Source organism: Phalaenopsis equestris, unplaced genomic scaffold (genome assembly GCF_001263595.1).
Source record: "Phalaenopsis equestris unplaced genomic scaffold, ASM126359v1 Scaffold000540, whole genome shotgun sequence".
In the NCBI taxonomy this organism is placed as follows: domain Eukaryota; kingdom Viridiplantae; phylum Streptophyta; class Magnoliopsida; order Asparagales; family Orchidaceae; genus Phalaenopsis; species Phalaenopsis equestris.
Window position 1 is genome coordinate 1,452,518 of NW_018164980.1, and position 12,509 is coordinate 1,465,026.

General features: G+C 33.6%; 2 protein-coding genes across 2 annotated transcripts in view; one reads left to right on the forward strand and one right to left on the reverse strand.

Annotated features, from left to right (window-relative positions):
- Positions 1–8,190, forward strand: part of LOC110029003 (RING-H2 finger protein ATL52-like) — a 27,150-nt gene extending 18,960 nt beyond the window's left edge. The window contains exon 5 of the mRNA XM_020731099.1: positions 7,919–8,190. Coding sequence (XP_020586758.1) covers positions 7,919–7,982 — 64 coding nt within the window. The 3' untranslated portion in view covers positions 7,983–8,190. The remainder of the gene's footprint in view (positions 1–7,918) is intronic.
- An 819-nt stretch (positions 8,191–9,009) lies between these two features.
- Positions 9,010–10,347, reverse strand: LOC110028966 (transcription factor bHLH94-like). Its single transcript, XM_020731049.1, has 3 exons — positions 9,763–10,347; positions 9,333–9,671; positions 9,010–9,234 (listed from the first exon to the last, which is right to left on the reverse strand). Exons 1-3 carry the CDS (start codon positions 10,312–10,314, stop codon positions 9,142–9,144), a joined length of 984 nt encoding a protein of 327 aa, XP_020586708.1. The 5' UTR covers positions 10,315–10,347; the 3' UTR covers positions 9,010–9,141.
- Between the last annotated feature and the right edge of the window lie 2,162 nt (positions 10,348–12,509).

Sequence of the window (12,509 nt, forward strand, 5' to 3'; positions counted from 1 at the left end):
TATATATATATATTGATCACACTTGCCTGGCAATTAGTTGCTAATTAGGTCAACTTTGGTGTGTTGTCATATTTAAGAAAGCAATTTTATTTTATATTTTATATTTTATATTTTTATCTTATTTGATTTATGTTTTTATTTGAAAAAAAATGTTATATATATATATATTTTTAAGATATATTTATTTTCTAAAACACCCAAAAGTTGTTTCAAATGTCTTAAAAAATATGTTTGTTTATTTTCATAAATAAAATATAAAAATATTTTCTTAACACATTAAACAAATTTATCTTTTAAAACAAAGAAAAAAAATAAAAAATAAAAAACAAAAACGATCTTAAATAATGATATGTTTTTGTTTTTTTCTTTCTTTATTTTATTTTTTATTTTTTATTTTTAATTTCAGGTTTGATGTGATGGATGTGTGCAAGCAGACCAATCAAAATGTATTTCAAAAGAATGGCTATTTTATTTTGCCTGAAATGAAATTGCGACTCTTAACGGAGATCAGTGCTTCTCATAATTTTTATTCATATATATCATGAATATGCAGGGGGGACGCTCATAAACTATAAGTGTTCATGCAAATGGTGCATTTTTTTAAATGTTATATATATAAATTTATTTTTCTAAAATTAAAAGCAAAGTGTTGCGACTAAATTGATATGTTAAAAGGAAGAAAAAATATTAGGCTTTATTCAATTTTTTTTTATTTTTCATTTTTTTTATATATATTTAGTTGTTTAAAAACATTTGAAATAAATTTTAATATTTTTTTAATGCTTTTAAAAATTCAATTAACTGATTTTTTTTAAATTAAAAAGTAAATTTATACAAAAAAAAAGAATTAAACATACATGTTTTCAAAATAAAAATAGAAATAAAAATAAGAAATGAAAATGAATGTGATCATGAGTCAAGTCAACTCAAGCCCAACTCGATAAGTGTCTAGTGAGCTAAGTTTGATGAGTTAATACGTCAAATTCAAGCTAGCCTCAACTCAACCTGCTAGCTGGTGAGACAACTTGTATAAAAAATTAATAATGCAAAATTACTCTAATTAGATTTAAAATTCAAGACTATTAGTAAATTATTAAACTCCAAGATTGTCATATCCAATATTTTTTATTAATTTATTTCTTATTATTTATCTTTTAATTATTCATTCAATTTATCATTTAGTTTCTAACATATTTGTACTGGTCATTGCATCACCAAAAATGAAAATGCTAACAATACCTTAATTTCTTTTTCCATTACATAAATACCTTCTCTTTGTTATTGATAGGGGCTTATATATAAATACTAGAAGATGGAGTTTAAAAGAGGTATCATTGTTTTTCTATATATTAACATTAGCATTGTTTTTATTTGCTTTACGAATTTTTATAATTTAAGAGAACTAAGAGTTAATTATTTATTGAGCTCAACTCAAATCATTAATCATTGTGATTAAATAGTTTAAGGCACTTAGGCCATCTTTACTCTTTAAGTAAAACACTTAGGCCATCTGTTTTCTTAAGAAAAACCAGCAGATCATTATGCCAAGTCTACTTGGCTATTAATCATAATTAATTCTTTAATTAGGAACATTATTATCTCTAATCATGGTCTTAAAAGTCATCAATCACATTATAATTAAGATATTTTAAGCCCTAAACGTTAATCAGTCGTTTGACTTTACTAATCCGAATGGCTTTGTAGGCTTCTTCTTGTGCCAGAGTTTTCTTAATTTTTAATTGGATATTATTGATATTATAATGTAATTAGTGGAACATTAGCCCGGGAATGAAGTTTGCTGTTCCCATTCTTGTCTGCTAATGGCTGTTTAAATGAAAATTTTATCAATTTAGTTTTGATCATATTATTTTATTTTTAGGGGTAGTTAACATCAATACAATAAAGAATATTTTTAGTGTAGTTATAGAAGCCTACCACAAAAATTAAACGTGCCGAAAAATTTAAATGAACAAGACTTTCTCCACTTCCACGCCCATCAATAGTGTTCTTGAAGAACATAACCACTTCATCGGAATCAATTAGAGCAAGAAGTACAAGAAGCTACGCAAGCTTTGAAACACAATACATGAATAAGTAGGGTTGTCAAAATGGCTCTTTGTTCGCGAGCAGTTCGCGTTTGGTTCGTTAAGAAGTTCGTGCTCAATTTATTCGCTAATTAACGAGCCGAACACAAATAATCTTTTTTGCGCTCAATATGTAAACGAGCCGAACACGAAAGAATATTCGCTGAGTTAATGATCCGACATGAACAATTTTTTTTTGCTCAATATATGAATGAGCCGAACACGAAGAAGTCGTGTTCGTTTGTGTTCGGCTCGTTTTGGCTCAAATAATTAAATTATGCTACAAACATTGAAGAAACTAAAGATTTAGAAAGCAATGAGTTTGGAGCAATTATTGGGTTCTTTGCAAGCTTATTAAGAGAATTGTAAAAGGAAGAAAAAACAACAAAAAGCAATGGCGCAAATTCTTTGACTCAATTTAAAAGAAGAATGCTTTGACAATGATAGAAGCCAAAGAGGAAGAGGATGCGGTCGAGGACGTGGTTGTGAACAAGTAAAAGGAAGAAGTGAATATAACAATTTCAGTAATGGTGGTAGAAGCTGAAATCGTTAAACATCAAGAGGTCGTGGAAGAGAACATTCATAGCTACGTTATGACAAACCACAAACTAAATGTTATAATTGTCAATAATTTGGTCATTATGCTGCCGAATATAGATGTTTGAAAGTGGAGGAGAAAGCCAACCTTATAGAAGATAGTAGTAAAGAAGAAAGAATTTTTTTCTTAGTGTACAAAGACAGAGAAAAATCAAACAAATAAATGGTATCTTGACACTGGTGCAAGCAATCATATGTGCAGAGAAAAAGGCATGTTCATGGAACTTGTAAAGCAATAAAGGAAAATGTCTCATTTGGAGATGAATCAAAAATATTGGTAGAAGGTAAAAGTAAAATTCTAATATGCCTGAAGAATGGAGGTCATCAATTCATCTCAAATGTTCACTATGTGCCCAGTATAAAAAATAATATTTAAATTTTGGGTCAATTATTGGAGAATGATGTGATTATCACTTAATAGAAAATACTCTTTTCTTAAGTGATCATAGAAAAAATTTGATTGCTAAGATGCCTATGTCAAAAAATGAAGTGTTTCTTCTTGAAGTTCAATGTGATGTTGAAAAATGTTTAAAAGTTTGTTATCGTGATTCATCATGGTTATGGCATCTACAATATGAACATCTCAATTTTGGTAGTTTTGAACTTCTATCAAAGAAGCATACGATGAGAGGCTTACCTTACATCAATCAACCAGATCAACTTTGTTAGGGATGTTTACCTGGAAAGCAATCTCTCAAAAGCTTTCCAAAGGAGTCAACTTCAAGAGCAACCAAGCCACTTGAGTTCATACACACCAATGTTTGCGGCCCTATTAAGCCAATGTCCTTTGGTGAGAGTAAATATTTTATTTTATTTATTAATTATTTTTCAAGGAAAATATGGGTCTTTTTTTGTTAAGGAGAAATTAAAGGCGTTTGAAAATTTAAAAAGTTTCAAACTCTTGTTGAGAAAGAAAGTGGATCTGATCGTGGTGGGGAATTCACATCCAATGAATTTTAAAGGCATTGTGAAGATCATGGCGTTCATCATCCTTTAAAAGTGCCAAGATTCCCCCAACAAAATCGAGTTGTAGAACGAAAGAATATAACAACTTCAACATGGCTTGAAGCATGCACAGAAGTAAAAGAATGCTCAAAGAATTTTGGGCTGAGGCGGTCGGTTGTGCAATTTATCTAACGAATCGTTCCCCTATACAAAGTGTACATGAAAAAACCCCTCAAAAATCATAGAGTGGAAGGAGACTAGATATCTCTCATCTAAGTCTTTAGAAGCATTACATATGTTCACATTCCTGACGAAAAGAGAAAAAACTTGATGGTAAAAGTGAAAGGTGTGTATTCATTGGTTATGAGTCAAGTTCTAAATGTTACAAACTCTATAATCTAATTAATGACAAAACTTTCATTAGTCGTGATGTGGAGCTTGATGAAAAAGATAATGGGTATTGGAGAACACAAGAAGATGAATATACTTTTCTTCTTTATCTTGAAGAAGAAGAAGAAAATGAGCAACCAAGAATTGAAGAGGTTGTAAGAGAAGAACCACATGAGCATATCATTCCGTGAATTTAAACAAAAATACATAAAGCATCAACATTGACAATATCCTTAAGTGAAAGTTAAAATGAGAAGATGCCATATTTTTTTAAGTTTACAAGGTATATATGAGGTAACTAATAATCAAGATACATTAAATTTTTTTGTCTTTTTGGTGAATGTGAACCTTTAGGCTATCAAGAAGCAGTGGAAAATAAAAAAAAAGGTGCATGCTATGTATGAAGAATTTAGAGCAATCAAAAAGAATGATACATGGGAGCTTGTTACAATTCCACAATGACACAAGACGATTGGAGTTAAATGGGTGTATAAAATGAAGAAGAATGCTAAATGAGATCTAGAGAGATACAAAGTAAGCCTTGTGGCTAAACGATACAATCAAAATATGACATATATTTTGAAAAGGTATTTTCTCGTGTTGCTCGTCTTGAAACTATTAAACTAATAATTTCTTTGGAAACTCAACATGGATGGAAGATCCATCAAATGGATGTGAAGTCTGCTTTCTTAAATGGAGTTCTTAAATAATAAGTTTATATTGAATAACCTTTGGGATATGAAGTAAAAGGACAAGAAGAGAAAGTCCTAAACTTGAAGAAGGCTTTATATGGTTTAAAGCAAGCACCAAGAGCATGGAAAAGTTGAATTGACAAATATTTCAAAGAAAAAAATCTCATTAAATGTCCATATGAGCATGCATTTTATATTAAAGTTCAAGATAATGTTATTTTAATTGTGTGTTTGTATGTGGATGAATTGATTTTCACAGGTAATAATAAAAAAATATTTGAGAAATTTAAGAAAGAAATGGTCAAGGAATTTGAAATGACAGATATTGGGCTTATGACATAATATCTCACCATTGAAGTAAGGCAAGAAGATACAAGCATTTTTATCACTCAAGAAGGCTATGATATAGAAGTATTTAAGAAGTTTAAAATGGATGACTCTAATGATGTTGGAATACCAATTAAATATGGGGTCAAATTATCCTAAAATAATGAAGGAGAATAGGTGGATCCAACTTTTTATAAAAGTTTCATCGGAAGTCTACTACTTAACTTGTATAAGGCCAGATGTTACTTATACATAGGAGTAATCAGTTGCTACATGGAAGTTCCAACGATAACTCATTTCATGATTGCTAATAGTATACTTCGATATATTAAAGGTACAATCAACCATGATTTACTTTACTTGTTTTCTAACAAATATAAAATTGTTGGATATAGTGATAGCTATTGTGGTGAAGAGCTAGATGATAGAAAGAGTACTATAGGATTCGTGTTTTTTATGGGAGATACTACCTTCACTTTGGTATAAAAAATGCAACCTTTTGTTACCCTCTCAACTTGTGAAGCAGAATATGTCGCAGCTACTTCTTAAGTTTTTAATGCAACTTGGCTAAGAAATTTATTAAGAGAATTACAATTCCCACAAGAGGTGCTCATCGAGATACATATTGATAACAAACCAACAATTACATTGGCCAACAATTCTGTATTTCATAATAGAAGCAAGCACATTGACACTCATTATCACTATGTAAAAGAATGTGTTGCAAGAAAAAAAATGTAGTTGAAGTATGTGATGTCTCAAGTTTAAGCGGCGGACATATTTACTAAGTCACTGAAGCAAGAAATGTTTGTGAAGTTCCGTATTATTCTTGAAGCTACAAATCAAGTTTAAAGTAGTGTGTTAAAAATAAACGTGTTTTATTTTAGAAATAATCTTATTTTGAATAATTAAACTTGTTGAAAAGTTGATATGGAAAAAGTCAATATTTGGTGAGACATGTGATGCATGTGTGCGTGATAGGCGTGGTAGGTGAAGAATGAAGGGTGGTTGTTTAATAATGTGTGGTGTTGATTACTTCTAAACTTGTATAAATGCCTCATAGTTTTATATGTTATGAACCAAGTTTCAAGGAACGTTTTATGAGCTTCTAAATTGAGTTTGTGTGAGTTTAAGAGTTGTACTCTGTGATTTTTTTGAGTTTATAAAAATTTTATTTTTTTCCTGAGATTTGAATACCTTCATCATGTATGAAAAACATGTTCTTAAATGATCCTAAAACAAGAATTTTAAAAATGAAACATGCAAACTTTTTCATGTAATCACCATGAGAACTACAGAGAATCGAAATCACAGAATCCAGATCCTTCACTTCTTTAAGACCAATCAATCTGATAAGCTAAAATGGCTGTGCTCTTCTAGCACGAAATCTCCATTTATGAACCATAGCGTGGCAGCTCACTTGATTCCTGGCACAGAGGAATATGTCTTTTTAAGACACTCCTGCTGCTTCCTGTCCTCTTAAAAACAGCTGAACACCACCAAAAGTACTTCCAACATAATATGATTTCAAAAATCCCAATTTTTAAATGTTGTTTATATCTCATCAGATGAAATCAGTGGGTCGCGGAACTATAATATTAGCGTACAGACCTGCAGAAATTGGACTACTGTGGTGAAAATTTTTCAAAATTTTCTTGAATTCTCAGCTCCCTCCCTCCACTTTATTCGTCTGAATTATGACAAAAACAGACAGTATTTCCGGTACCAGTCCTGGCGTCAAAATATCAAAATGACAGAAGAAATACTATAATATATACTTTAATCATTCTGATAGCGACTCTCTGCACAACTGTAACCAGAGAATCTGTCTCAACTCTGCACTGTTCTTCAAAACCTTTTTTGGTGCTGATAAATTTCTGCATTGGCTCATGCACATGTGGCAGTTCGTATAATCAACCAACAGCAGAACTCTTAGTGCTTCAGTTTGCAAAATGGCTTAATCGGATAAAAAACCTACCTTTTTTTTTTTTTTGGGAAGAAAGTGCTGAATGAATGATGAATGGCCTTTATAGTTAAAACAAACTTTCATAATTGATTTTTTTTCCATCCCATTGTCTCAACATTTATATGAGCTATAGTTTATTTCTGGTTATTTTCTAAGCTCTTGAGAAGCTAAGAGCGCAGTAGATTTCCAACTCGGTGTCTAATCCCATCAACGCAGCACAAAAAGGCTTGCTACTCCCAATTCCAAGGTTCCTTTTTTTTTTTTTCTTTCTTTCAAGTTCAGTGATTCTCTTAGTGATTCTCTTCAGTGAAGAAGGGTTGAGGAGAGCAGAGATTCCTATTTGCCTTAACACACATTCAGCTTTATCTTCCTTGTCTTCATTCTCTTGTCTTTGAGTGAGGAGAGAACTCTCCCACAGTACTGGCAAAGCTAATACCAACTAGGCCTAAGCTTAGAAGTTCCTAGAGCATGTTTATATGTGCATGAAGTAACATAGTATTGTTACAGCATGTGCCCTCTTGTTAAAATATTGGATTAGAAACTGATATAGCTGGAAAGGGATGGATAGAGATAGGTTCTTTCACCACTTGGTTATTCAATTTTTAATATTATTTTTAAAACATTCATGTAAAAATTTTGATATTAATTATCATTTTTTTCAGTGTAATTAGTAGAGGCTCCTCTCTCCAACTATAATACTCAAATTCGTTAAATGTAATTGCGAAAACATCTCACCAAATTTTTAAGAATAAATTCATCATTTTCTCTTATTGAACTTGTTATGATGTGGAGCTTGATTATGTTGATCAATTGTTCGCTTAGAATCCTACGTATTTGTTGTTAGTGCATGACGGTAAGTTTGCCAGGGTCATCTATAATTTTGGTTCGAATTTTTGTTTGTTTGTTATTGTACACAGAGTCCCAGTGTACAAAAGGACAGTGCCTCCACGCTCAACACAGATTCAAAACCGAAGAGCATGACATTCCAGCATAGCAGCGCTCCGATGTAGTACCCCAGTGGCGAAACCAACAACATCTTGTTTAGTTTCAAAAACACAAAAGCACGTCGCTGTAGCGCTATATCACCCTCACATCACCACTATCGTAGCACCCCAATGCCAGTAACTGAGCTCAGACAATCTTCACTTAAAGTTTTGGTTTCGTTGCAAGAAGAGTGTGCGTTGAAGTATTAAATTTCGATTTTTCTTTTGCGAAATGAAAATGAGAAATTTCTCAAAAATTGTCAAAGTCTTGAGAGGCTACAGTATGGTATAATTTATACAATTCTCATTTATGAAAAAAGTGTTGATCATTCTAACAATGTGAAAACACTTGTTTGCGCTCATATTAATAACATTCTTCTTTAAAATATTTCTAGTCTCAAGCACTTTGAGATGAGATTGTTCAACAGAATGGATGAAATGTTTGAATTTGTTATGGGACCCCTATTTTTTAATTTAATTTTTTTTTACAACAGTATACCATTTAACTTATCTCATCATACTATTTGAACTAAAAAATAATTTTCCCATAAATAGGAAAAAAATTATATTTATTTAAAAAAAATAGAAAGAAAAAAGAGGTGATTCACACACATTGCACATCATTTTACATGAGTGCGCCGAATATCGTGCATTAAAGTCTAAGTGCCACTCTACAGCAAATGTGAAGGGGCATTTTTGGTATTCTATTTTGAATGAGATTTAAGATACGTCTGCTTTTAAGGATTGAAAAAAATCTGGTTTTTTTTATAGCTTATATCTTATAGTTTTTTTTTTTTTTTTTTTTTTTTTTTTTGAAAGAATTATTATATTTTAAAATTTATTTTTTTTTTTTTTTTTTGCAAGGATTATTATAATATAAAAATTAGTTATTTTTTTTAAATATGAAATTTTTTTTTTAGAATTTTGTTTATCCGCAGTCATACTTTTTAAAATAAAGCCAAATAATTTAGCAATTTTTTTTAAAAATAAAATCCACAGTTATTGAATCAAACTATTTGCAAATATTGAAATTCTCAAATTTTACTGCTAAATCTGAATTTACAAAATTAATTAAACCCCAGTACTTTTAAGCAGCCGCATCACATTAATAAACCAGGGGGAGCTTCACAGCCCCAAAGCCTGGAAAGTACTGGGTACTAAAACCCAGTTTCCTCTCGAATCCTCTCCATCATCTGATACACAGCCTTCACAACCTCATCCACCGAAGCCAACTGACAGTCATCTTCAACCTACAAAATGGTCCCAAAACATGAACTGAATCATCAAAAGCTACGAAATTTTCTCCATCCGCATGAAAATTATATGATGGAAGGATTAAAAATGTGACCTTTAGGCTGAAAGAGTAAAGAACCAGGTCATTAATGGTGGTCAAATTGAGATGAAGCGTCGTCAGTCTTAGACTCTGCAAACCCATCACCATCTTCAGCAGCTGCCTCGGCTGCCGCTTTGATAAGACTTTGAGGTTGGCATGGCTCTCCACCATCGTCACCTCTATGTCGGCCGCCGCCTTCGTAGCCGCCATTTGTTCCACCTTCTTTGTACTGTCTTTAGAACAGAGGAATGGAAACTGATGGTCGATTTTCTTGCGAGCTTCTAAGGTTTGGAGCATATATTCAAGTTCCTTCACATAGCTTATTGCTCCCCCGATGATGGATGCTTGATCGCTCTGATAAGAGGCATAGTAATACTCTGATGAAGGAGCTAAAACAGAGAAAGAAATCAAAGGAGGAACATTTTTAAGAAGAATAATAATAAACCTTATGGACGTAGGAAGCCGGCATGATTGATCGGAGAACAGCGAGGTAGTCGTTCATTTGGCGGCGGCGGTTGCGCTCCACGGTTATGTGTGTCATTCTCTGATTCTCGGCTTCCTCCTTGTTCTTGCACCGCTTTATGCGCCGTCTTTTTTTCTTAGAGTTGCCGCCGACTATGACCGGTGCCGTCGTATGATTCTGCTCGTTGAAAGCATCAGCTCCGACGACTAGTTCCGGCGGCGGAGAAAGAACGTTCCAAATGCTCTCCTCCTGCAGTGGAAATTCAAATTCAAAGTTCCAACGGTCTTGCTCTCCGTTTGACAAGGAATAGAGGTCCTTGCAGGGGGAGTAAGTGAACGGCTCTTTTGGGAAGACTACTGCTTCTAAAGCCATTCTGAAAGAGAGAAGATGTGAAGAATTTGATTGGAGAAATGCTGAGAGAAAATTGGGTTTTGAAAGGAGGAGGAGGAGGAGGAGGAGGAGGAGGAAAGGGTTGGGGGAATTAATATGAACTGTGAGGGTAGAAGAGGTTATGTGATTGGTAGCTTTCTGCATTTGCGGTCAGGAATATATTGGCCATGATGTGAAGATGGAGAGTCAGGCAAGTTTTCTCCGATTTTGGAATGATGTGGTCGGAGGGTGGAGACCCACAAAAAATTAAGTTAAAGAACTAAATGTAAAAATAAATAAAATAAATAATTGTACATTAAAAATATGTGGCAGTCGAGAACGAGACCAACTTTTCCAATCGAGTAAAAGTGTCTGAGCCAAAACAAAAAATGTCAAAGCTGAGTGAACCTCAAGACAAACCAAGTACTACCGGAGGATACAACAATGGGTTATTTCTGAAAAGATCTGGTTTCTTAGCATCTCCAACAACTCCAGAGACATCCAGAAGCCCTTTATCAGGGGTCTAGGATAGATAGTCGGACCGCATCAATCAGACGACTTATACCAACTAAAGTAAGTCGACCGAGCTGATACAATCCAATCAAGTGGATATCAACTGACCGGGACATATCAAATTGAGCTAGTCGACCAACCCTGAGAGTTGTCAGACGATAAGTTTCTACATGTGAAATCACAAGCATACTTTGTACAACCTTCTTTAATGTAGGGGGAAAAAAAAATGTAACAACATTACATTTTGTCCTCTACCCAAAGAATAAGGATTTCATTTTATGAATAAGACACTATTAATACAAATTTTTACTCGTCTCTATGTAACTCTCTCTCTCTCTCTCTCTCTCTCATTACCTATACTTTATTTCTTAGATGTGATTCACAGAAAAATGAAGATTCAACATTCTAAAAGATAAAGTGAGTTTGGATCATTTCATAGACAAAAAGAGTAGTCCACTAAGAGAAACCCACAACGAAGACACTGATAACATAGAGTGAACCGGACAGTTTTTGAATAAGCAAATACAAAAGTTAAGAAATTAAATGTTGGATGCTATCCAATTTGTGCTGGCTAGGGAAAGCGAGCAGCAATTCGAGAGGAAAGGTCAATGCCTAATGACCAAAAAATTCCCCCACTCTTGAAAAGAGAAGGTAAATCATTGTGCTTCGATAGTCCCGACAGCTCAAAGTTGCTTTCTCTCAGCAAATCTCTTAGGTTGAGCCCTGAGAGAGGTTCAAAATACCGACATTAGAATCCTATAAAGGGAGGTCTCATCCGATCGACAATATAACCTCCTTTGAGTCAATTGTGTCTTTGTCAAGGGTCATCAACACGTTGAAGTGTCTTCACTTCTTTACCACGATAAGAGAGTAGGCCTTTAGGTGATTCAATGTGTTACTATCGAAATTAATCACATTATTCACTGATTTCAAGTAAATTTTTATGTTGTTTGTTAGCGCCCAAAAGCATAAGAAAAAACTCGCAGTCCCTCCCGCAAATCCGACGGGGATAGAGTAAGATCATTCGTCGGTTCATCACATGCTTCTAGAATAATATGTTAGAAGTGAGAGGCTTGGAGCCCATAGTAGCCTATGCCTATCTAGCTTGGAATGAATCTTATAGTACGCGTTGGATTCGCAGTGACCAAAAACTTTGACCGAGTTATTGGAGTTGGCTGACAACCACATATTGGTAGATGAGTACATCTTCTATCATGTTTTCTTCGGACTAGAGTCCTCTACCCATCCCTTGCAGAAGTGGGGCCCCTAAGGCAAAGTATGGAGACTGAGACTTGATTCACGTCCTTCTGTCCTCCCTCGCTAAGAAGACACTCGGGTACCCTGAGTTGAGATCATAGAGCAATATACAAAAAATACCACTGAGGGATAGAGCTGTCAAAACGGCTCGTTGTTTGCGAACAGCTCGTGTTCGGCTCATTAAGAAGCTCGTGTTTGGCTCGTTCGCTAAGTTAACGAGCCGAACACGAACAACACAAATAATTTTTTGTTCGTTCGTGTTCGACTCGTTTTGGCTCGAAATACTACTAATCAATTATATATATAACTTTGATGAGTAGTACTTTTTAAAAAATTGACTACAAGGCTACAAAGATTTATAATCAATTAAAAGTATTAATAAGGAAAATAGAATAAAAAGTATTAAATTAGATTCAAATAATATGTTAAATGTTGCCCCAATCCTTAACATCTTATGGCTACGTGATTAGGGTTGTCAAAACGATTCTTTGTTTGTGAACGACTCGTGTTTGGCTCGCTAAGCAAACGAGTCGAACACCAACACACTTTTTGAGCTCGAAATATAAACGAGCCGCACACACGCTACGGCC